The sequence below is a fragment of the Trichoplusia ni genome, chromosome 10 (genome assembly GCF_003590095.1).
Source record: "Trichoplusia ni isolate ovarian cell line Hi5 chromosome 10, tn1, whole genome shotgun sequence".
In the NCBI taxonomy this organism is placed as follows: domain Eukaryota; kingdom Metazoa; phylum Arthropoda; class Insecta; order Lepidoptera; family Noctuidae; genus Trichoplusia; species Trichoplusia ni.
The window spans coordinates 12,491,783-12,518,825 of NC_039487.1; the positions used below are offsets into that span (position 1 = coordinate 12,491,783).

General features: G+C 38.4%; 1 protein-coding gene across 1 annotated transcript in view; it reads right to left on the reverse strand.

Annotated features, from left to right (window-relative positions):
* Positions 1–487: 487 nt before the first annotated feature.
* Positions 488–27,043, reverse strand: part of LOC113498229 (serine/threonine-protein kinase SMG1) — a 107,700-nt gene continuing 81,144 nt past the window's right edge. Inside the window, exons 2-16 of the mRNA XM_026878167.1 lie at positions 14,927–15,150; positions 12,086–13,418; positions 11,609–11,845; positions 11,097–11,269; positions 10,770–10,897; positions 10,379–10,605; positions 8,077–8,204; positions 6,715–6,775; positions 6,565–6,672; positions 5,610–5,708; positions 4,970–5,167; positions 4,342–4,505; positions 4,042–4,139; positions 3,860–3,966; positions 488–3,793 (exon numbers count right to left, since the gene is read on the reverse strand). Coding sequence (XP_026733968.1) covers positions 3,716–3,793; positions 3,860–3,966; positions 4,042–4,139; positions 4,342–4,505; positions 4,970–5,167; positions 5,610–5,708; positions 6,565–6,672; positions 6,715–6,775; positions 8,077–8,204; positions 10,379–10,605; positions 10,770–10,897; positions 11,097–11,269; positions 11,609–11,845; positions 12,086–13,418; positions 14,927–15,150 — 3,363 coding nt within the window. The 3' untranslated portion in view covers positions 488–3,715. The remainder of the gene's footprint in view (positions 3,794–3,859; positions 3,967–4,041; positions 4,140–4,341; positions 4,506–4,969; positions 5,168–5,609; positions 5,709–6,564; positions 6,673–6,714; positions 6,776–8,076; positions 8,205–10,378; positions 10,606–10,769; positions 10,898–11,096; positions 11,270–11,608; positions 11,846–12,085; positions 13,419–14,926; positions 15,151–27,043) is intronic.

The following is a 27,043-nucleotide window of genomic DNA, read 5'->3' on the forward strand; positions in this document are numbered from 1 at the left end:
TCATGCATGTTGTCAGTGCTCTAATTAATGCAAGTGATAATATTTTATTAACTGTCACACAAATTTCCTTATCGCAGACACATTGCACTAACAGCAGTAATTAACAACTTAGCATATTTTACTATTCAATAGTTCAATGCCATCTTAAGAAACAGGTTTAAATAATTCTTATTTTACGTTTCTTCACAATTCATCCCACATGCGTTTATTGTTATGTAAATAAATATTACTGCCAATTATCTGAACATGTTTTATTTGCGACCCAAAAACAATTGACGCCACCGAGAATTACCTTCTCTGTGAACCACATATTAGCTGCTACGACGCTCTGTACCAAAAATCATTTGAATCAGAACAGTCAATTCTTTTAAGCAGCTTGTTAACAGACAGTGCTTCTAAGGCAAAACAGCTAACAAAATTATTTGTCCAAAAAAAACAAAATTCAGTACTTATAGGGTAAGGAAATGTTTGAAATAAAACGCTTATGTAACATACACCATTTATTTAATAATGAAGCGATACAATCACGCTATCAGTGGATGCATCTGAACAATTTAGACCGAATGCTATGTTCTACAGACAAGTACTATGAGCTAGAGAGCGCAAGCAATTTCTGAAATTTAATACAAATCTCATCGATGTTAACAAGAATAGATAAAATTACCAAATATTTCATAGATAAAAACGAAATTCGTTATGGACTTCTAGTTTTTTTTTCATTTATTAATAAGGATTTCATTGTGAGCTACTAAACAACAAGCAATGCATTAGAAAATCGCTAAATCATCAAAATAAAATATGACACATAGTAATTTTATGTTTGCTGCTCTCCCTAGCTTTCAAACATTGAATTTTGTAAGCCAATAATACAATTATTTCATAACAGTTACCTTCCAATGTCTATATACTCACTATAGATCATCAACAACATTAATTATGAATAACGTACACTTATACCTATTGCTTGTGAGGGCGCAAAATACGGAGCCACGTCTAACCTCTATGATCTATGCGCCAGAGACGACTGACCTTATGTCAAACATCAAACTATGAAATGGGTCTATGGTAGAATCTCTAAAATGTTACGGTATAATAGGTCTAAATCGAGAGTTGTTTAGTATTTAGTATAGAAGTGAATGCATCCACTGTCACAATACACACTTGCGTGGAGGTTACACGATGCGGTATGCAATATATAATAATATTATTCTATGTACTCATTCCCTGACATAACACAGTTATTCCTGAGACGTTTTTGAAGCTTGTACCATACGGCAACAAAAAAGGTACTGTTTAGTTTTACCACTTATATAAGTTATAGGAGACACTTGAGTTATGTAATATTTTCTACTCGCTACTCATACAACATTCACAAGTCAGTGCTATTTTGACTCGTGTTACAAAAGGCCTAAGGTCCTTTTTTGCGTGTAACTTGCAATAGTGGTAAGTATATAGATGTCCAGGATGTTAATGGATTCATATTGCCATAAGAATCAAATGTGGGTATCTTAATTCAGCAAGTTTTTGCAAACATCTTAGCAGGAATAACTTTAAAATGCAGAATTATGTTTCTAATTATGTTTGAATTTTTAAGCGTTTTGATAATCAATATTGAATAGATACTAGTGAATAAGTAACAAAGAGCCCACAAAAGTGTGTATCTTAAAACTCAGCTATTTCTATTACGAGATTCTATTCTGCATTAGGCAGAAATTAGGAACTTAATGGATTGGCAATATATTGTATGAGGTTTAGGTATTTATTAGTATAAAGAGTATTGTGTTCCTGTAGTGAAACGTACCGTGGGCTATTTATTACAAATCTGACTAGATCTATATACAATATGATTAAATCCGAGATAAGTTAAGCAGACCGAAATAATATCAAATTACAAATTGAGTAGCAGTTGTGCGTCGCGACTAAACAACGAATACTCAGACGTCGCTCAATAATAACGGTGTTTGGAGACAGAAGGTGAGACTGCTCTCGTATTCTGTCACTACAAGTTCTAGAAAAGCGACGATATAATTCAATCTTTTGATAAAGTTTATAATTAAATGACCGTTTGAGTATGCGCGGCAATAGACGCGGAACGTTAGCGACATTCTTCTGATCATAGACATAAATGATAGGTATGTTGAGAGACTCAAGACTCGACTTTGTTGAAAGTGACAAAATGATTATCAGACCAATTTTATTATCTTTTGAGGCAAATTAATGGTCTTATAAGCTCTACTTATAGCTAATAGCTAGCTAGGGTTTCAAAATGAGACATCTACCGGCCGCATAACCATTTTATCTCTCCTCTCACTTTAAAGATGGATTTTCAAGCTAAATCTATTCTTTTTATGTCTATGATCTAATTGTAGCATGATGTACACTAGCGGTCATCCGAAAAGTTTTTTTGCAGGAATGAGTACAACTAAATTAGTGTCTATACTAAGATACATTATGATAGAATATTTTAGAAGTGTTGTTATAATGTACGGGCTACCGGGATTACTTATAACGACGGGTGATGCTCGAAGCGGTAGGATGGGATCTGAGTGTTAGTCGGTTAGTAGGTGATATTCAAACATCGATTACACAATGAATAGGAAATACATTCCTACGTGAGTCTGATGTCTAAGCAAGCTTAGGCTATTTCGGCAAAAGGTGAATAAGCCACAGAGAATCTATTGTCATAGATGAACTCTTTGCTATTAAAATGGATATTTATGATACTATGAAAGTATATCGTGTTCGTAAAGTAAAAATGACGAAAGGTCGTTACAAATGAGTTCGCCGACAAAGCTGTCCCTCAGTAAACGTTCAATGAGAGCTACGTGCAGAACTAAAACCTCTGTAGTCAGATTCCTACGTAAACAGTTATAAATGGAATATAAATCTAATTATTATACGAATTGAGTTACCAAGACTTGTATAATTTTGATTTGTTTAGACTACAGTCCTACCATTCTGGTGGCACTATCTCTTCATACGTCAAACACCTATTAGAAGAAAGGTGAATAGGTCAAAGTTTACATTCTGCACAGTTCGAGTCGTTAATATTAGATATTTTTTTTGGGTTTTTTTTATTTTTCTTAAAAATTAGTTAAGATGAGCTACAAATAAATTTTGTATGCCAATGTTGTCCTAAAATGCGTAATTTTGTTGCCATGACTCATAATTGTGTTAAATAACACATCGCACGGAAATAACAAAGAACATTACTTAAGTTTACTCGAAAACGATACCAGAAAGGTATTCCTGGTATCTGTAACAGCTAGGTCCTGTTATAATATACTACATACGTTTATACGACTGCGTTACACTTCTGATACGATACAATGTGACGCGATACTATGGTACGCGGTAGGCGACACATCAGAGGATCTGGTCGGTCACCAGTAGCCGACACCCGGTGGGCGGCGTCGGCCAGCGGGCGGCGGCGGGCTGCGGGCCCGGACACCGACCCGCGCTACGAAGGAAAACGAACAAAAAAGATAAAACTAGTAAAAAACGTGGTACCGAAAGAGTGGTTTAAACGAGTAGTTTCGCGGTTTGCGGCAGCGGCGTGTCGACGGGCGCAGTGAGCCGCGTCGTGCCGCGTGTTGCCGCGGGCTGCCGCGTGTTGCCGCGTGTTGCCGCGGGCGGCCGCGGGTGGTCGCGTGGAGTCGGTCCGGCCCCCGCGCGCGGGCCGCGTGGCGCAGGCGCGGGAGCGGCGGCGCGGGGCTCAGACCCACGCCATCCAGCCCTCGTACATCATGCACAGGTTCCCACAGCATGCAGCTTCCTTTATCATATGGTCCACCTGCAACACGCACGTGAGTTAGCCAGACTGCCTCCCCCCCTCCCCCTGCCCCCTCCCCGCACCTACTTGGTCATGCAGCGTGTATCGTCGCGCGGCCTGCAGGTCGTCGCGGCCCTCCAGCTTGAGCCGCACCCGCTTCCACACGCCGGCGCCCACCGCGTTGCGCTCGCCTCCTGCCACACGACACGAGTTAGTAACCACAACACATACGCACGAACAGCTTCCAACATATAGAGACCACTCCTAACCATGTCTATTATTCGCGTTGCTCTTGCCGGGCGCGTTGATGGCTGCCTGTCGCGTTAGCTTGCGACTGCCCATCTCCAACGGCCAGTTCTTGTGTAGTCTGTAACAATGTTCACCTCATTTAGCAAATAGACAAACGGAGAGATTTCCATACGAAACAATCGTTCCAGGTCAATAATATCACTTTTTGGACGACAAAATGCAATTCACAGCGCCGTTTGAAAGAGTGCCTGTACGCCAACATTGAGATAACGTTGAACGTCCCATTTTTGTCGTGATTTCGTTAGTTGATTGGTACTCACTCTTGTAAAGTCTCATGATGTGCAGGTAGCGTGGTGATGAGGCTGTCGGCGGCGTTGCGCGCGGCGGTCACGGAGCTCTCGTCGTCCTTGACGGCGGTGAGAGCCTTCAGCTGCTCGCTAACCACCTTCTCTCGAGCCAGGAACTCCGCGGCCGGGTTGTTAGTCTGGAAATGTGTTTCTTATTATATACTTGGTGTGGATGTGAAGAGAGTAGGTATCTTTAATTAAATAAAAAAAGTGTAGTGAGTAAGTAATTAATTAATGATAATAAGAAGGAAATCATTTCAGATCTCATATTTCCTTTTGTGAATATGAGCTAAACGTCGCGAGTCGTTTAATTTAAAAGCCATCGAGGTCATTGATTGATAGTTCAATTGTTTCCATTGTAAGTATTTCAGTTTTTAAGTCTGCAGTGCTAAGGCTTTTAGTCGTGTTACTGCGGACGCTGCGGAACAATATATCTACTCATAGAGCAAGCGTTCGTGGATCGCACTCGTAACTTGTTGAATGCGAGGATCGAACTCGTGGTACATCGCGCACAGTAGATTTGACTTGGGGATCTTTATCACTCGGCCGTTCGTATGCGGAACGCTTGTGTATATATAGGTGTAATGAAGAGTGTGTGTACGTCGTTGTCGGTGAGCAGCGCGTGCAGCGTGGCGCGCAGGTCGTGCAGCAGCGCGGCGCGCGCGGCGGCGGGCGGCGCGGCGCGGGCCCCCGCCGCGCGCAGCCCCTCCGCCAGCGCGCGACCACGCGAGCGGCCCCGCGCCGCCTCCGCCGACAGCTGCGCGATCATCTCGCGGAGCAGCGCGGACACGTTGTCCACCTGCAACGAACAATGCTTATTTAGGCATCAATATTTATTGTAGGTAGAAGTTTGAACAAAAATTACGAGAAAAATAAATAAATAGTTATTTTTTTATAGATTTGGTTGATCGCAAGCTGGACAAATCGACCAGGATATGAGAAGGTCCTCATCCAGTAGTGACACATAAAGTAGTATATTAAACTATATAAATAAAGAGTTTCAGTGTAATTGGTTTTATAATGCTTCCAAAGCATAGTAATGAGCTTCATATAAAAGGAAAGGTAATAAAATATTTATCGAATAAAACCACTGAAATATTTCACAATTCCCTTATTCAGAAACTGCAGGAACCCAATATTCTTGGTCATTCGACTGACACTCACAGTATATACTGTATATAGTATGAAAAACAATTATAAATAATAATTTATTGATACAAAATTATACTTTTATAACTTACCCACTGTGTGTCAATATTTCCTTCAGGATGTAGCATTTCCATAAGAGATTCTTCTACGGGAGTCACTTTCAAGGAATATTTCTGCGCCAAGGTGCACGCCTGTTAACATATTATTTTTCAACGATTAGTTTTTTCATGTATTTAAATGCTACTGAGATTATAGAGCAATGGCCACTGATTGAGGTAGATTTTTGTATTCAATTAAAAATAATATTAATATTTTCTTAAGAAAGCAATATCAGTAAAAGGATTGGAAGTGTTTTAATTTTCCATTTTATGTAGTAGTTAATCAATCCATAGCATATTATGAGTAGTACCAGTAAGTTGTCATATTAGTCGTTTTCCAATTATGTTGAAGTCAGTGGTTGTTATAATTAATGTTTTAAAACGAGCGACTGCTTATTTGGTTCCCTTAATCCAGTAATTTAAGCCACACACTCTTTAGTTAGATTGGTGTCAGACTTTAGATTTTAACTACCTGTAAGGACTGTCAAAGGTGCATGGATAATAGTCGGGGTCAATAATGGGCAAGACAGCAATTTATAAAATAATTATTGAAAAAAATAAATTTTAATGAAACGTTCATTTATTCGCGCCAAAACGCAGTCACGGGCGTTGACATTTGCTGTGATGTCAACCCTCAGCAAACTTGTAAACTTTGTTGTTGAAACTCGAGATAAATTCCGTGACAGTGACAGTATTTACTGAGAGCTGACGTAACACACTTTGATTGGTGTTTTAAAAAGCATGGCGGATGGTAATATTTTGTAATTTTATTTTCTAATATAAAATAATAATTTTATCTTAAATTTAAAAATGGAGATTTTTTCCATCATAGATACACAATATTTTATCAGTTAAACATAATATTTTAATGATTTTGTCTTATTATCGTCTTGCCTATGTAGCGTGCTTTCTGAAATACGGAAGAAAATTCCGAAAAAAAAAGTAGTACCTTCTCCCAGTGCTGCAGCGCGGTGAGGCAAGCGAGGTGCGGGCGGGCGCGCGCGCGCGGGCGCTGCGCGGCGGCGGCGCGCGCGTGCGGCGCCAGCTGCGCGGCGGCGGCGGCCAGGCGCCCCGCGCGCGCCGCCGCCGCCGCGCCCGCGCGCTCCAGCGTCTGCGCCACGCCCGACAGCGCGGGGTTCGCGCCCGCGCCCCACTTCACTCTGACAGAGGAAGCAACAGTAACATATTAACATTATATAAACTAAACAGGGTGTCCAGTAAATATCACGACATACCGCAGGGGGTGAAAGCTAAGGTTACTACCTATCAATACAACACAATATATGTTCAGCAAAATCTTACGAATTTACAGTTTTACAAAATTTTCCGATATACCAAAAATCTCTACCTTGAAACAGATTTTTAAGCATCTCGAAATGAAAAAATCCTTTTGCAGTACTTTTTTTTACATCAAATTAATTATTCGTGAATAATTACTTTATTCATTGATAAGCTAAACTCTTTTCTATCAAAGACAAAAAAATCGTTCATTCATCATTCATCAATCGGTCAATACTCATGCATATACTTAAAATTGCTTCCATAGTGGGAGGCGAGTCAAAAAACAATAATAACAAAATCAAGGGATACAATTTGAATCTGCAGATTCATAACTATCATCTCCATCCTAAATTAAATTACACCATTGAATAGCTAAAGAAACAAAGAATTTATTTCGTCAAATATGGACTGCGGCGCATCGCGCGCGAAGGAGGGGGAAGCGCCGCCGTTTTGAGATGATTTTGCTGCGTATCGAAATTTCCATTTAGAATAACTAATGACTTGAAAGAGCTACGAGTTTCGTTTAAGTTTCAATAGTCAGCTCGCGCCAAATGCTATCGATTGTATGTAGCCAAAATAAATCAAAATACAAAGATCGCATACAGATGGAAAGGGCTTCTCAAGAAGAATCGAATGGTACCAAAAAATCACCATATGACCGAGTCAAGCAGTACCGAGAACGTAAAAGGAAAAATGTGGCTGAGCGGATTAACGACGGTGCCAGTGCATCGGCAGCTGGGCCGGTTAAAATTATGCAAGTGGATAATGAAATCACTTTTATATCGACACTGGACTGTAAAGACACATTGGACAGCAGCTAGTACACGTTTCAATACGACGTTTGTCAACAATTCATTCGGACAGAAACGTATTCACGTACAACACTAGGCCGTGTCCAAGACAAAGCCACGTCCCATTTTTTTTTCTAAAATTTGTTTTCATTTTTGTTTATAAATAAGCTATCTGTTAAGAAATTATATTTAAAAACCAGATGGTACACAAACATGACGCCATATTGTCGTTGCAAACAAGCCAGTGCATTTTCGTACAGTCTTCCTCCCAGTCGCGTCTAAAAGTTTTACTTCAAAAACTAAATATACCTTTTGATGTACCATTTTACTTCATTTATATGCCATTCATCGTTATGATGATGATTTACTTAATAACTATAATAACGTACCTCTGGTGTGCAGCAGTGAGCAATGCATGAGCCTTGTTAGTAGCAGCAGTAAGTCGCTCCACAGCAGCGGTTAGTTCACGCGAGCGTCGGGCCAACGCCGCACTCGTCTCTTGGTTACCACCCAGCACCTACAGAATATAATTATTATAACAGTAAGGTTTTAATAAAATAGAACATTTAATGCACTCCAAGTTTAATAATTTTTATTAATAAAATTATAAATATGAAAATGATTGTGTCTGTCATTTCATATAATTTTTTTATAAATTTAAATGTATCCATTGGATCAATTTTTGATGCAAAATAAAGAAAGGAAAATAACAAGATGAATGGAATTATCAGAGTTGAAACTAGTTTTGAGGCTGTTGATCATATTATTAATAAATTTTCCTAAAACCTCTTATCTGAGATGGAGGGAAATCGCAAATGCAGTTGCTACATAATGTAGTATAGAGTGAAGTAGAATATTTTCTAGGTAGCTTCACTACATAGTATAAAACAAAGTCGCTTTTTCTGTCATCATGTTGTATGTCCCTATGAACGCTTAAATCTTTAAAACTACGCAACAGATTTTGATGCGGTTTTCAACAATAGATAGAGCAATTTTTGAGGAAGGTTTTAGTGTATAATAAGTTTAGGTTTTGTGTAAACTGACAATATTACAACGATATTAGTTAAACATGTCGGAAAAAATTAAGCCATTCGAGAGCTTTCCTCGAGAACGCTGCCAAAACCTTTTGAGTTACGACAAAACTATGTATGGCGAGTTTGTACCTCTTTAATAAATCTACAAAAAAGTCCGCGGTGGTATATGTCTATCTTCCAAGGATAACCCACAATAACCATTTTTATGTGTTTTCTTAATACAGTAAAATTATGAGTTATTTACGAACCTATTTTTAACAATACAGTATTAATCCTTATCCAAATAAATAAGTTAGATATATTATACATGTAATATAGAACAAAATTGCCTTTTACACTACACCAAAAAAGTGAATAGGTAATGAGTTATCGTAATATTAAAATCTCCGCGCGAGAAATTAAAAATCCATGAAACGTAGCGAAGATATCGTTGGCATCTATATACTAATATACTTATACTAATACTAGCTGTTGCCCGCGACTTCGTCTGCGTGGTTAGAAGATATAAGTTATGACTTTTTCTTCGCTCCTATTGGTCGCAGCGTGATGATATATAGCCTAAAACCTCTCTCGATGAATGGTCTATTCAACACAAAAATATTTTTTCAATTTGAACCAGTAGTTCCTGAGATAAGCGCGTTCAAACAAACAAACAAACAAACTCTTCAGCTTTATATATTAGTATAAGTATATTAGTATATAGATGCCAACGATATCTTCGCTACGTTTCATCGATTTTTAATTTCTCGCGCGGAGATTTTAATATTACGATAACTCATTACCTATTCACTTTTTTGGTGTAGTGTAAAAGGCAATTTTGTTCTATATTACATGTATAATATATCTAACTTATTTATTTGGATAAGGATTAATACTGTATTGTTAAAAATAGGTTCGTAAATAACTAATAATTTTACTGTATTAAGAAAACACATAAAAATGGTTATTGTGGGTTATCCTTGGAAGATAGACATATACCACCGCGGACTTTTTTGTAGATTTATTAAAGAGGTACAAACTCGCCATACATAGTTTTGTCGTAACTCAAAAGGTTTTGGCAGCGTTCTCGAGGAAAGCTCTCGAATGGCTTAATTTTTTCCGACATGTTTAACTAATATCGTTGTAATATTGTCAGTTTACACAAAACCTAAACTTATTATACACTAAAACCTTCCTCAAGAATTGCTCTATCTATTGTTGAAAACCGCATCAAAATCCGTTGCGTAGTTTTAAAGATTTAAGCGTTCATAGGGACATACAACATGACACATGACAGAAAAAGCGACTTTGTTTTATACTATGTAGTGATATAAAGCTGAAGAGTTTGTTTGTTTGTTTGTTTGAACGCGCTAATCTCAGGAACTACTGGTTCAAATTGAAAAAAATTTTTTGTGTTGAATAGACCATTCATCGAGAGAGGTTTTAGGCTATATATCATCACGCTGCGACCAATAGGAGCGAAGAAAAAGTCATAACTTATATCTTCCAACCACGCAGACGAAGTCGCGGGCAACAGCTAGTTATTAATAAATGTTATCTAATATGGGATTAACCAATATTTAAAGATATTATGTTACGAAATACATACTCATAACTTGCTGTAGAAGATAGCAGTATAATAAATTCCAACAAGTTGTTTTATGTTAGTGTGTGTTACCTCAGCATGCAGATGCGTGTGCGCAGCATGCGTGAGCCTGGCGCGGCGCGCGGCGGCGGAGCGCTTGGCGTGCTCGGCGTGCGCGCGCGCAGCCCGCGCCACGCGCGCGCGCCCCGCCTGCACGCCGCGCGCCAGCGCCCCCGCGCGCGCGCCCGTCGCGCCCCCAGCGACCCCGCACGCGCGCGCCTTCTCGCACAGCGACTCCAGCGACACGCTCCACGACGCGCCTGCCGGACCAATACACAATGACATTACAAGGAACGGAGAGGAGAATGCATGGGGCTCGATGAAACTGATTACAAAATGAACTACATACTAATACAGATTAGTTACTGTTGTCACTTCCTCAGCACTAATTGATTTCTTAATGCGAAAGTTGCACAATACTGACCAATCTCCTTCTGTTCAACTTCAGCATGTAAGTCCAGTCTAGCACGTCGCAGCAACAAGCACAGCACGCACGCCAGCGCCTTGGAATGCACACCCAGGACACAGCGGGATACATACTCTGCTGTGAATCTGAAATGAATACATTCGTATTGAAATACAAATCCAGTACGCAACATTTGACATACGACATGTAAAGTAACACAATGTCGTTTAGTAAGATAACGCTTTCCGCGCTTGCACCTCTGACTCTGGCTTCACTTGTTCTAATTAAACCACAAAGCACCTTAACGTTTAACGTTAAAGCGTACTACCAGTGTCCCCTACTGACCTCTTGACGGGCTTGGCGAGCGCGGCGTCGTCGTAGAGCGCGAGCGGGCCGCTGCCCTTGAAGGCGCACGCCATCTGCGCGCACATGGCGAACACCTCCGCCATGACCTGCACGCGCCGCACCAGGAAGATGTCCTCCAGCACCGAGCGCAGCAGCGGGCTCTGCAGGGCCGCCTGCCACACACAACATTCTAAATATTTAGCCATACATTGAACAGATTTTAAAGCAAGAATTAGATAGTAGATAATTTATCTATCTTAGCGGAAAAAACTGGCCCCAGTCTTCTTTATTTAACTCCGCACGGTTTTCAAGGTTTTAAAACGTTACAATAACTTCACTTGGTGCAAAAAACCAAAGGTCCAAAATTAAAAATAAATATACGTGAACGATAAGTCGGTAAATAATGTGCCTTTCATGTTCGACAAAAGAATATGAAAGGCAGGTTATTTATCGACCTACGTTTGAGTATATGAAGTGTTTATAAATATAACCTAATTTTTGAAGCCACTAACCGACATATGCAATGACTCGCTGATATGGTCGATCTTCCTCCAGGCCGGCGGGATGGGAATGGCGAGGTGGTCGGCCAGCTCCCGCGCGCGCAGCTCCACGGCCGCGAACAGCCCGTTGAAGCCCATGAGCAGCATGCGGCCGGCCTGGCCCTCCGCCTCCGCACTGGACGCCGACAGGAGCGCCTCGTAGCGGGTGCGGACCTCTGCCGCCAATAAGGGGGCGCCACTGGCTGGGGACTAGAAGAAAAGATTAGATTGTATGCATATTTCTAACATGAAGTTTTTATTCCAAATAGGCCGCTTTTAAGGCACTTTAAATTAAGATGTTACAATAATGATTCCTTACTGCACGGTTCCAAATGTGCTTCCTATGGAAAGAACCGGTAAGAAACTTCAAAGACTTTATTTTAAATTAAATTAATTTCATTAACTACAGCACATGTAGCTCTATTAAAAACTGCGTTAATTGATACTTACATCCATATCCATAACTAAATATCTCAGGTGTAGCTCGAGTTGTGTGAGCAACTCGTTTAGAGGTACCGGCGAGTTCATAATCACAGCATTCAGCTCATTAATCATCAGCAGCACCGAAGGATCCTCTGAGTGTACTTTCTTTATCGCCTCCGGGAGTATTATAGTGCAAAAGTTGTAATTCAGCTGAACCAAGTCCGCCAGGAGCAGGTTCGCGTTCCGCACGCATTCTACTGCAACCGGCATGGCTGCGTCTTCAGCGGAGGCTGATTGTAAGGGGAGCAATGAGAGCAGCTCGACTGCTTGCATGGATAATGCGCTCATGTCGTCTAAGAACCACTCTCCCTCCCTCGACGTCAGGTCCACGAGACAGTCTCCCGCGCTCTGAGCCCCGTTCTCCAACATCAGGTATCTCCTGTTCAAGTTGCAGAGCATTCCTATGACAGCGCACTCTAGCGCAGCTCCTGCACCCTCCTCTGTCCTCACCCAGTTGCTAATATTTGTCTTCGCTTCTCTGTAAGCTTCCTGAGATAAAACTAGGGAATCCGGTCCGCCTTCTAATTGCAGTCGTTCTATAGCTTTAGTCAAACTAGCGCTGGCTTCAGCGTTCATTGTTTGCAAGCGATAATTGTAATTAATAATCTGTTGTGACGTATCGCCTTTGTTGTTATCAGCATTGATGAGTGCTGTCACTTGGTTGGAGACTTCGCGGCAGACTTCAGGCGACTTGCTCTCTAACGCGGCCGCCAAGAACTTGCGAAACATGACGACGCGGTGGTACTCAGTGTGGCTCTGCGGGTAGTACTGCGACACCGCCACGTACTGCGAGAGCAGCTCCAGGCAGGACCTGACGAGGTGGTGCGTCTGCTTCATGCTCTGGTACAGTTCCGTCTCGGCCTGCTCGCACTGTGATATCATGGAGCTCTGGCCAGCGTTCGTGAGGAAATCTTTGATATGTTCGAATATCGGCTGTTCCTCCTCGTCGTTGGAGCCGGAAAACTCTTGCACCCAGGCCATCAGTTGCGGCCCGTTGATAGCTTCTGTTGTGTTGGCGAAGTTTTCGATTTGAGTGTCAAAATCTTTCAATATCTTTACTAACGCCTTCATGGAGTCTTCCACGGCGTTCTTGGCTTGTTTATAAGATGTGTACTTTTGAGATATGGCATATAACGGGTGGTTGTTCAGGTTCGGGCCGTATGCTTCGATCTCCTTGATGAGGGCCATCTGCTGATGGCAGTCCTGCAGCCGTGTCTCCACTGACTTCAGTTCTTCGTTCTCCTTCAGCCAGTCATCTGCACACTGCTTAATATCGGGCAGCACAGCTAACATTTGTTCCCTGGAACATGATCAAAATATACAACATTATAACAACAAACAGTTTCCAGGCTGCTATACATTTTTAACGAATATTATTGAACGCGTCGAGTTAATAATTCAGCGAAAACATGAAGCGTATACAATGTATGTGAAGCATCATTTACTGAAACATTAAATGTAAACATGAAATATTGAAGACAATAGAAGTCGGGTGTATTTGTTGTTTGAGTGGAATTACATAACAATACGCTGACAACACAACCCTCTTGCTATGTGCGGTGTAATTATCTAAGTAGCGGAGTCGGTTGAGCAGTAGATGTTATCTCGCTGTGATAAATGGTCCAGAGGGAGGCTGTACATGAGGTGGTCTGAAGACGAGGCGGTTACTAAAGACTGAATCTGCTACAAGGTTACACGTGTTCATCAAGAATCAAAAGTAATTAACTTGGTCACCGACAGAACTAGCTTCACTTTATTCTTAAATAAATGGTACATAGAAATGAATACGTTAAAATAACTGAGTGACTTATGTAAACGAGTGTCATTAAAACGATTAAATATCAGGTTATTTTTTTTATCATGCGTTGACTTTATATTATATTATTTTCTTTCTTTAACGAGCTTAACGAGGCCGGCCGACTGTTTTGTTTGAATATAATGAAATGCCGGTATACAGGCTGGCTCTTTGTCAACACGAGGGCTGTGTTTATTTTGACAGCTCACTGAACAATTAATTGTATTCGTTCGTCATTAAACACCGGGATAAAGTATAAATATTGGACAATTACTCGCCGCATTAAAACTTTTGCGAATTGTGGCGGTTTAATATGTTAACAATTAGTGTTCAGTGTTGAAACTGAGTCAAAAAGTGCCGGAAGAATAGTCAACTTTATGAATGCACAATTTGCAATAATATTTTCTGAAAAGGGTTATCACAGGAATGTACAACTATCAATACCATTACAAGCAAACTGAACATTGAAAGTTTTAAAACCTTGAATTACTAGTATATAGTGTGTAAAACAAACACGAGCGGTGATATAAAACCCGTTGAGCGCAGTTATCTCCGGCGCTATATTTATTGCGGCGCGTATATCTGCGGGCGTCGTATATCGCGCTAACAAAGCCACGTGACGCCAGATACCATCAGCTCCATGGCGTTGCACACAATACTCGGTTTACTTCGAAATTTGGTAACGGACCAAGTCTCGGACTTGTATGTTTGCAATCCAGATAGCGGAGCGGAAATTAATGAAAGTTTCTCACTTTGTGGACGTCGCGGACCAAGTTAGGTGTATTGAAAACTTTCATTCAATATTTTAAAGCTGAATACACAGTTCAGTTTTCAGTACTTTGAAATATATATTAAAGCAAACAGGAGAGTATCAATCAATCAATCAATATCACATATCAGTTAGTTATTTATTACTACCTCAATAAATACTCGGTCGCGATAGTCGGATGTTAATTTGACATCCAAAACTCAGGTTGGACTTTATCAGGAGTATCAAGAAATATGATACTTACGTGATGTCAGCGAAGTGATGCTTGAGTTCCTGCGCGCGCACGGCGAGCAGCGCCAGCGCCAGGCGTACGTCCCTGGCGGTGGGTCTGCGCTTGACTCCGCCGCCGGCCGCACCGCCCCACTCCACCAGCGGGTCGTACACGAACGCCTCCAGCAGCGTCAGCAGAGTCTCGCGTCCGCGCCGCATCGTGCGCAATACGTGCTCGCATGCGAGACGGAAGATGCCCTGCGAAAAACATAACAACGTTTTAAAAAATCTATCTAAAAACCTCTTATCGTACACAATAAATATTGAGTATTCTTGAACACCCGTTCGGAAGCTACATTGACAATGGACGCAATCATCTTTCTGGGCAGGCCAAATTTGATGTTCAAGTGGAAAGTTGATTGAATTTGATTTGAGGTACAATAAAATTATCCTTACTGTAACCGTTCGATTTGACAAAAGCCTAACTTTTACTTAACAACCTGAGTTATTTGCATTGAATTTGAATGACCAAGTAATGAGTTTTCGTTACGTAAATAGAGAGCGAAACTATTGAACTTAGTGTAATGCATGTACCGCATCACTTGTAAAGTGCAGAGCGAGCGCGGGGCCGGGGCACGTCGGTTTTCCGCGACTTGCCAATACAGCTTGCAGCAAGGTTTACAATATAGCCGCACAGTCGGTAATAATTCGCGGCGGTAATAAGCCGCAGATTGTTAAGCCACTGGCGTCTAGTTTGACCCAATTCACTCAGTTGACTCTTGCCGGAAACCTAAATACGTAATATATTGAGTTCTCATTCAGTCATTCATTTCAGATCGGCTCCGTAAGATACAGGTAGGTTGCAGATGAACAGGGCGCGCTGATATCGCTACACGTTTACAGGTAGACCCGAGGGGACAATTAGTGTCGTCGTTAGCATGATATACAATCTCGGTAAGCTGTTAAATACTAACGTATGTAATTATTCTGCGCTGTGTATGGCTAAGTGCCGGGTCGGTTACTTTTTATTGTTATTACTAGAACTATGTACGTTTACTGCTTACACATCCTGTACACCTTCTATTGTATTAGTTCTTCAAAGATTTTTTTTTTACATTTTGTCAAAATAAGTAATAAAGTAATGTGCATATTATTCATCATAGGTAACGAGGTAGTTAATGATAGAACCTAAAATCTCCAACAGAAAATAACAGAGTTCATTGTATTTGAGGAGGCAGCACATGTAATTATTTGATACATTTAACTTCAAGCTTAAACGCGAGCTGAAAGTGAAGCAAGTGGATATTGTCGGCGAGTTACTAGACGTTATGACACACATATTCCAACACGCGGAGAACAGTAAATAGCTTTAAGTTCGCGCCTTCTTCTAACGTACATGTGATATGTTTTATGAGCGAGAGTGACGATATATTTGGTACGATAACTATAGTAACGGCAAGATTAAATGTCAAACGTCAAATGTCAAATCGTCAATAAAACGGCGCACAGTATAATATTGTAAAAGTATTCTTACTGATTTGGTGCCTCATCATAAAATTAAGGTTTATTAAAGACACATCGTGGATAAGTTCTAACGTTTCCTGTGGGTTGTTCTATTTAGAATTTCAGTTACCTAAACTTTGCTTTATAAGTATCATATAAAGCTAGTATTTAATATACATAGGTGGGGAGGGTGTTGCATATTTAAGACTTGCACAAAGGCGCTGCAGGAAATATTTACAGGTGGCGCACAAAGGAGGCTGGGGTGCTAATTTTTGTTTAACTATTTTGCGAAGGCTGCATGCTCATACACGGGTAACATTTGAATATTTTAACTATTTTTTATCGTAGGGTATAGGAGTCTTTAGAAAAGATCAAAAGAATTATGTGATCGAAAGTATATTACTTCACGTTTTGTATTCGACTATTCCAATGGCATTTATATATAAGACGTAGGAATATACAAGATAAAAACCATTTCTGTAGTGATAATGCACAACAACTAGAGAACACAAACTACAGTAACATCCAACAAGCATCCTCGCGCTACTATTAAACTCTAAGACAGAACCATCCAAGCAATTGTATCATCTGAGCACAAGTACAGTTGTCTCTCAGGACTCAGCCCGGTCCAGACACATTTGTCCGGAGATAAAAGTCCGTGCAATTGAAAAATTCCGCAGTTTATCGCCGACACAAGTACCGCATCCCGGGAGGAGCGGGCAAGTGACCACAATGCTGGGAACTCTATACTTATAAAAGGTTTCTGTGAGCTAATGTACCTGTGTCTGAGAATTCAATAGTGCTTTTAGATAACGCTCAATAAAAGAACGGTAAAGTCGAAGCACTGAAATTACTTTAAATGAGCTTTGATGTTTGAATTTCTTGTGAACTGTTAGAAAAATAAAGATATTACTGACTCGTGTAAACTTTATAAGGATATAAAATATTCTTAGTGATATTTTGACATACCTGTCTCTGCCGTTATGCGTGAAGCCACAATGTATGGAAGTGAAATGGCGGCATGTCGAAAGGAATTATTAAATTCATTTTTGTACGAAAAATAACAACAAAAACTATCGTACGATAAAAATAATTCTTGGTACATTTTATCAAAGTTACCTTTTCATTCTCATGGTCAAGGGCGGGCGGGTACCTGAGTATCTGTGATAGTAACTATGATGTAAAACCGATAACTTGACGAATGAGCCTTCGCGATGTTGGAGGACGTAATAGACTTATGTAATGCCAGTCTAGACAGGAGGCTTCGGTTGTAACGACTTATTGATTGGCGTCAAACTCTCTACTAAGTTGTAATTATTTTAACGACTTTTAAAGACTTTAATCATCATTATTAATTCGTAAGTACGTAAACTTGTTAGTTAATAGGCAGCTTAAAACAATAAAATACATGCGTTAAATTTATTCTGACTTTTGCCATGGTATATCTGTATGTCCCTACAATAAAAATGAAAGTTAGACTTGAACTATTTATTACTTGTTGGAACAATCTACTGATTGTTGGTGAGCCGAACTAATACATCATAATCTTTTAAAGATTTACGCAACCTTGCTATAATAAAGTCGAAGAACAAAACGTGAAACAATATTACATCAACCGTCTTCTGTCAGCCGTAAAAGTGTAACAGAATGTACAAAAACTAAGGTTGTGGCGCTCTCGTAGACGTAACGCGACACTAAGAGCACTTTACGTGGATCACCGATAGCCTACGAAGTAGATCGTACAGGTTATAGTGACCAGTACTTATTGTTATTAATAAACGTTACGTAACGTTAGCGGGTTTTGAATTAATTTCATTTGACCGGTCAAACCCAATTAACACTTTTTATCGGCACTAAAAATAATAAAACATTGAATTAATAAAAAATAGGTTTTTAATTGCATTTACAATTATACATAAATAAACATGTGCCTTCATGTAAAGTACTTTAAAAAAATATCTACCGTCATTTCTGAGATCCCAACAACAGGCTACGTCGCTACATTGCGCTACGTCGTAACTCGTAGTACGGCTACGTGGCTACGAGTTATCATGTTGCAATCGTAAGGTATTTGTGTTGGTTAGTTAAATTGAATTTACTGTTATATTGTGAAGATGTTTTCTTAGCAACTTTATTATATCCTCCGGTTTAACAGCTAATTTCTTTTATAGATATAAAATGCTACGAGTGAATTGCAGATGGCGAAAATTATTATTTTTTCGTTTTACTTAGTAAGCTTTTATGAGATTGTGCAAACACTAGTCCGGACTAGCTCAGACGGTCATACATAAAAAATTCACGGTGCGCTAACAGCATGGTACTTGAAATTTAAGTGCTGTCCTATCTGAGAAACATAATGGTTTTTGTTGCGTTGGTTTTGTTTTACCCGATCGACGTCATAAAATAGTGAAGAACTAATCAGTGACTGCAATAGATAAAATTTTGAATAAAAAAAAAATAGTTAAAACTAAGAATAAACAAAAGTGTAATTTTATGGATAATAAAACGTGTTTCACATAATTAAATGTTGAGGAAACACAAGAAAAAACCTTCTCGATCAAATTAATTTTTGCTCTTGCAGATTTAATCTTAATCGAATCTCATGAACTGTATAATACTTTATATAGGTAAGAGGTAGTAGATTAAGAGAACAAACCCTCTTACAATACTCAATATAAGTCTCCGGTACAATATAATTACAATCTAGAAGTACTTAGCACTAGTCACGACTAGGAGCATTAGGTACAGCCGACATAATACGATATAGTCATAACCGCTTGACCTAATTCGTTAGCGCCCGCATAACTTATATTGTAATTGTTACAACTTGTATTGAGTATTGTTCAGCAACTGTGCTAGTTAACTGCGAGGACCATATTAAGCATACAACTGTATGTGTGGACGTATGTGCGAATGTGAAAACACATTTATTAAGATTATTTGTAGAGTTCAGTAAATAATGATAAGCTTATTGTTGTTTTACTACTAGGTCTTTGTTTGGTTTGTAGATCTTGAAATGTACGTTTTCGGGTGGTTGTTACGCGAGTTGATCAGCATCATACACAGTTCTCTGACAAATTGATTTTGAGACATAGGTTATACTCGTTTTGAGAAAACACATTCTTAGTATTGTTTTGTTCTGAAAATAATTGTTTTCCGATTTAAAATATAGTTAAATGATTCCCACTAGAATACTGAGAAGACTTAGATCTAAATAAGATATTTTCGTGCCCTCTTTCTGATTACTTAGAATCTGGAAAAAGGTTGCGAATCTTTTTTAACAATTTGCTATTATACTTAAATCAACTTGAAATAATTAAGGACTCTGGTTGGGCTCGAAACTAAACCGGTAATCCCGATAAATACGCGTGAGGGAAACTTTGCATTTTTTTAGTAAGAATCATTCTCAAAATCGAAATAAGAAAAAAATTCAGTAAGTAAGTAGTTAATAGACTTCTCGAACTGCTCAAAATACTTACAAATGTATAGTTCAACTATAAATGCGGAAATTATAATACCGGCGACATAAATATAAAATTTGCTCAAAAATAAACTGTCTATGTAAGGGTCATAGAACCCCCTACGTGGTGACCCTGAATATGTGCCCGTGAATAATAAATGCGGGAGATTTGTAACGTTTACGGTTTTCTCGAAAACAGGCTTTACGAACGTAGTTAAGGTTAGCTGGCCTTACGTACAATTTATTGATATGGGCGTATGTTGGTAGTATTAGGGAGGTTCACGATGGGTGTTCGTAGTTATGCAGGGCCGTAATTACCACCTTTAAATAACCAGGGCCTCAAGAAATCAAAAAACCTTAAAAATACGAGAAAGATAGGTAATATATATCTACAGTTACATACAAAAACTTGTGTTTATCAACATAACATATTACTGAAGTTACAGCCGGATTCTTGACTGTCGGATTTCTTGACTCGGCAATCTGTCTTGGATCAAGGTCGATGTATACGCAAAGGAAACTCGTGTCAATATAAAATCCTTTTAGACTAGTAGGTAGGTAGAAATTTAGAAAGGAAGGAAGTGCCATTCTTCTGCGAGCATAACTTAGGCAATGATCACCAATCTAAACATTTATTAATTTGACAGATTTGGACCCAGCCATAAGTAAGAAAATGAATCTAATATATAAATTCCCTTGTCACGATGTTAGTTACCGTACTCCTCCGAAACGGCTTTACCGATTTTTACCAAATTTTATATGCGTATTCAGTAGGTCTGAGAATCGCCTAACATCTATTTTTTATTCCCCGTAAGTGTTAACTAAAAAATATATTTTATATTTTGGACGAAATTGTTTGTTTTTATTTTTTTATAATGTGGCATCAAAAATACATACAACTAGAAATAATTTGTTGGGCAAAACAACGTTTGCTTGGTCAGCTAGTTTCATACAAGATTTAAATTCTTCCGCCCACAGTTTAACACGATTGAAAACTCAGACAGAGAAAAGACTAAAATCAGGCAGCAATAAGCTATTCTCGCCACACTGGGTCCAGATCCGTACAGTGTGGGAGCACTTCCCTCAACTTGTCTACGTTCCGTATATGTAGGCGTGACACTAAGTAAGGCAGCGAAAACATATTAAAACTTGGTAGTAGCGAAGATAGCGGCCCACTAATGTACAGTTGACAACTTCAGCTTGTAAAATGTGAGGAATCCTGAGGCTTGGAACTTGAGAGAATTCTCGGAATTATTTTCATGTAATGTTTGTATGGTTAATGTTTAATACAAGGCGCTGTGATTAACTGCGGAGGAATACGCAGAAAGTTTGTTAATGTAACGCCTTTATGTACTTACTTTGTACATTACTTATGAGATAGCGTTGTGGGCTCAACGAACTTTAACAGAAAAACTGTTTTCGTTACAAGAAATGCTGAGAATAAATTATGAGAATTGTTGTCTACAAAAAGGATGATATAAAAAGTCTAAGTTCAAATAACTATACAAATATAGACAACAAACGAGTTGCTCTTTCAAAAAATACCACTTGTATATATACTCATATATTATGTCTATCAATGTATCATGAAAGTACTTTTTTCAATTACATTTTGGAGATAATTAAGAAAGTACATCGTAGCGTTAAGTGTGACAGGCGGCCTGACTGAGGTACCGGCTGAGACCGTAGTGTGTATAATTATAGCGAGCTAATTACAGGTCAAAGATACGACCGAGCATGTTTTATTCAATGCCCGACCCTTTGATGAGCTATTCAGATCATTATCTATTTGCATATGGTTTAAATTATGATATTGCGTTTACAATGTTTTTAAATTGAAAATTACGTACATTAAGAATTTGGAAAATTGTAGATTAGTTGAATATTCATGTTTCTCACGATTTTTTTACTTGTATCTGGAAATAACATGGACAAATGATGGATATAAGTCATTAATACTGAAAGGTTTCAAATGCTACAAAGTATACTATAATTCTGCTAACTCCCCCTATAACTTGCCACGTATAATCCATCATCTCAGCAGATGTCGCCACTACACACGCCACACCGGCGCGGCTCCCCGAGTGCGGGAGAGTTGGTAAGCAGTTGGCGCTAGTTTTTAACTCCGCGCTGAGGGCGACACTTCATTAAAACTTGGTCCGCTTCAAAAATACCCCGCAGAGATATTGCCCCAATTCACGGGACCTGATGAACTGCTTGTTTGATATCAAGTAATTTAACTTAATGATGGATGAGTGTTGTCGTGTGGCGTGTTCAAGATGTAATTATGGTTAAATGGTCAGAGAAAGGATTCAAGGTTGATTTCTGACTTAATATTAAGTTTTTATTTTTAAACGATTGTGATGATGCGTTAAACAAAAACGTGGACATGTTTTATGCATGCACAACTAAAACAATGGATATTATAACTATTCATCTATCCCCAGATTAAAATACTCAGAAAATCGTTCGTTGAAATATAAAAGAGAAACTTTCACACTCGGTTCTGAGCTATCCAGCGAAACTTGAGCTCTAAGGGTGAACACACACTAAACCATTTGATTCAATTTAAAGTGGATAATAAATAGCGGTAGACAGCTAGACTATTATAGATTCAAAGGCTTCTGAAAAGCTGGGGAATTTTAAAATAGCCGGGCTCGTGTATGGCGGGTTTAAAACAATATCGAGGGAATACGACAGACTCTTAGCTCTGTTACAGGTTTAATAATAATGAGAAGTGAAGTTTGAAACGGTACAAGACGCGTACGATCCAATAGAATATTTATAGCTTCCAGTGAAATGGCTGAGAAACGTGTATGGAAATCAATGTCGATACCAACTCTTAGATAGGAATACATTTCCTATAGTCTTCAATCATTGAGAAGACGATATTCTTAAATGTGATTTTGAATCTTGTATGATAAGATATCTATATAGTAATACACGTGTAAGACATGAAGTCCTTATGTTATAAGTATCGGGTAGAGCTTGTGTGATGTGGTGTCGCGGGACTGTACGGGGAGACGAGGACACATCTCGTATGACGCTGTGGTTATTAGTTATTGGCTCCTATTGCTTGTTAATGGTTGTTTGCGGAAGATATTGACGTATTATATGTAACTTTAATGATTATATACATTATGACAAGGGTGTTTTGGAAGCTATCTAAGCTTTACATGAGATGAGGTTTTACAAATTGTGGCTGAAGGCCGGTCAGTTAGTGATAATGTTTCGATAAAGACGATTTCAGGAATGCATAATAAATAACAATAAACTTTACAATAATTACATTTTTACCTTTATTTTCTAGACAACGTGTCCATTAAACATGGTATGTATATTTATCTGAGAAATACAATCGTCTGTAAAACTTTAAAGATATCAGATTTATATTTGATTGAAAAACGATTGTATCACGATAAATAGCAGTCGTTAAATTCAAGTTGAAATATTTTCGTGGTAATTTCAATGCGTTTATTTGTATTTTATTACCGCTGATTCTTCTCATAATTTTGTAAATTAGAAATACAATTTAACGACGAACTCACGTAAGGATCTCAGATGTCACCGCATATCAATCATACATGAAAGTGTATTTTCACATGTGAACTTGAGACTCATCTACTGGACAAACACAGACATTATGAACGTTAAACATTGTGTGAACTAGCAGCTAAAAAACAAGACATATTTGTACCGCACAATACTTAGAATATTTCATATGTTCGTTTACGTGCTGCGCGGTGTTACGTCACAACTATCACGTCACATGTCGTCATTATAAGTGATGTGAAATGTGATCGACACTAACGCCTTACTTATTTCAAACTTCCACTGAAAATTTCGATACTTCTTGACAGAAACGTCCAATATCCTTAAACTATAAGGGATTGAAACCCACGCACCAGTCTTAGTGGTTAAGATATTGGAAGTATTTTTCCCAGGGCAAATATGGTAGTGCTCATAAATATTGAGCATCTTATAAAAAATCCTATTTCCGCCAGAATATTTTACAATCTTCGGTTATTTTCAAACTTCAGTATAATCTTCCATTTTAATTTAATATCTTTTCAAACAGTATTAAATTCTACGGCTCGATGCCCGATTGCAACGGAATTAGTTTAGCCCATCGTAGCATCGTATTACATGTGTATGCTACGAGCGTAGACCCAGCTACGAGAGCGTAGTCCACCGTAGCGGGGTTACGAAATTATGTTAGCTATCTTTTGGAATACATAATGGTTCATGCCTTTGAGTTTGAAACTGCATTTCTATTTTGTCATTGCGAATTCGAGATGTGGGATGTCACTGAGCAGAAACCGAAATAATATTTCAGTTCATAGATTTGACATAAAATTGATTTTAAAACGGAAAATGGAAATAAAATCTAAATATAAAATTTTATTGTTCTCCTTTGTAATATCCTTATGATAAGTGACTTCCATTGACAGAAACTCATATGTTTATTTAGCGTGGACGTTTCCGTGTGAGCATCTGGCAATAATCAGATAACGTCATCTTATTATGGAAGCTGCCGGCAAGTGAATAGGGCATCGGGGCTGGATATCCATCGGCTCGTTACTGCGTTTGTGCGACACAAAGGAGTGATATGGCCTCGATAAGGCGATACGTCTTACTGAGGATGAATACTGATGGATTGAGATATAGCAGGTGTTCGGGACTTAATTGGTGATTGGTTATACGTTGTTACAGTGGTGACAATTGTTGTTAAAGTTAACATTTCCTGTGTTGAGTTTTAGTCTAAATGAAAAATATGAAATTTAGACTTTAGAGTATGCTTTAAAAATAATTTCAAAATAACATAGTTTCTGCAAAAGTAAAGTAAATTGTTTAGATTAAACGTTGAAGAGGTAAATTAAGAGCTGATCTTATTCTATGAAGAGAATTTAGAACTAATGAGTAATTTTTAATCTCTAATTTCTCGACAATGCATTGTCATAATTGGCAGCACAAGAAGCTAAAGCACAATCTGAAATAATAAGGCTTCCCAGTGAGTTCCTATCATTGTGTGGCGTATCTGTAGACGTCTATTTCTTTAGATAACAAGTTAGGCGCAACTATTGATCCGTTGAGACCGAGTTCATCTCAATCCGAACCAGCCTCCGTAGAGTCAGCAAAATAAGTCTGCATTCCTAACCAAGTAACATTGAACCTTATGTCCAAGAACATTTTCATATTGTAGGTATGTCTTTTCATCTAATATTTGTATTTCAACCTTGTTGAAATTCTATCGTGCCAACTGAAAATTTTGAGTTTTTTTTTGTTATCCATACGAATATCAATCAACTCTTGATTTATTGAAATAGTGTCCAATCGTGTCACAAGGTCGTTGCATAATAAGTGAGCTACATAGGAGAGCCGGACTTTGTGTTATGTCTGATTTAAATCCATTTGTGACCCAGGCGGATCGTAAAGTGGCGACATAACTCTGGGTTTTATACGTTTTACTGTTAGCTTTAAAGTTATTAAACTAAATTTATGTTTATGTGTGAAAAGTAAATGATTGCGCAACCAATTCCTATTAAAAATCATGGTTTTAAAGGAATCTTTCGAAATCTTCAGTTGGACTGAATTTCTTAGTTGGTATCAAGGAACATCATAATAAAACTGGAGTCTAGTTAGAATTTTGGCACTTAAATGTAAATTGTATTGTACGGATCGCTAGACGCTTACAAAAATACATAGCGAACAAGTTGCAAATTCAATTAAAGATAGGCCTCAATTGTGAGCCATTGTTGAGTCAATCGATACATCAGCCAGTTTTCTTTCGTTTTCGTATTAAAATATTTGTATAGTTTCAGAGGTATGTAAATACTTATTTAATACCTGTGCATTTAAAGTTGTAAAAAACAAGATAAACTATCGCAAAACTTTAATTCAATCCAGCACTTACATTTGCAGCAAAGTAACACAGATATATGAATCTAGTTGTGATGTACTGCAATTGAATATTCCTATTTACACCAATCATAATTATATTTAAAAGCATCCACGTAAACAATTAAGCTTCTACAATCTAAACAATTTAACCTTTTGTGAATGCTAAGTAAAGTTCAAGTTATTTAGCTAGGAGAGTCACAATTATAGATGTCCCGCCATCACGTACTCTGGAACATCTTCTGCGGGCGACTAATGAATCAAAGCAAATCCAACGACTCTACAAAACTGCTCTACAATTCACGAATGTGTTTTGAAATCGAATATTTTAAATATGTACTTAATTCTTTCGAATTTTATAATTAAAGATAGTGTGATATTTTTTATTTAAATAAATACTTTAATGGTTTTTACATTCTTATGCTATAAAACCAAGTACGTGAAAACAAAGATTTTCATTTATAATCACGCAACATCATCATAAGTCCATATTCGTCCACTGCTGAACAGGCCTCCCCAATTGCAAAGCCATCGAGATCTATCATCGGCTGCTCGCGTCCGTATAGTTGCTTTATAATGCTGCAAGGATTTGTGTACTTATATGTTTACGTTATTATATGTATATACAACTTGGTTTGATTTATATATTTCATTTAGAGATGTTCATAGAAGTTTAAACGAGATTCTTGTTGTAGGACAAGTATAATAAAGACTTATTGTTTTGTGTGGTGGAGCCGGCGCCCGCTCTCCCGCACAGCTGCTCGCTGTTGCAATAGTTTCGTTGCCAGAAAATTGCTAAACTTACACACTAAACGACTTTTACACCTTTGGCTTACAATAAATTGATATTTCTTCTATTCTTAGACATGCGGTTTAAAATATTGATTTGGACGAAAACACATTTCTTCGCTATTATAGAAACTATTTGGCTAATAAAAACTAGTAAAACTCCTGTACACATAATATATAACTGCCCGCCCTATAAACACGTACCCTTACATAACAATCTATTATTACCAAATCTGAAAATAGGACAGTCAACAGAGTCCTCAAAATGAGATCAGATTGATCGTATTTCACTCGTAATAATCCTACTCAACCTACACAGCATTCACGATTATTGTCGTAAATGAAAGATCACATAACACTCAAGAAAACGACGATATTTAAAAGAAAATTAGCTATTTCGTGTATGAAAAGGTGGAGGCACAATCTCTAATTGATCAAAGAGGGCAATTAAAGGATAAAGCGTTTCTGAACGTCTATTCCGTGTCATATACAATGGTATCT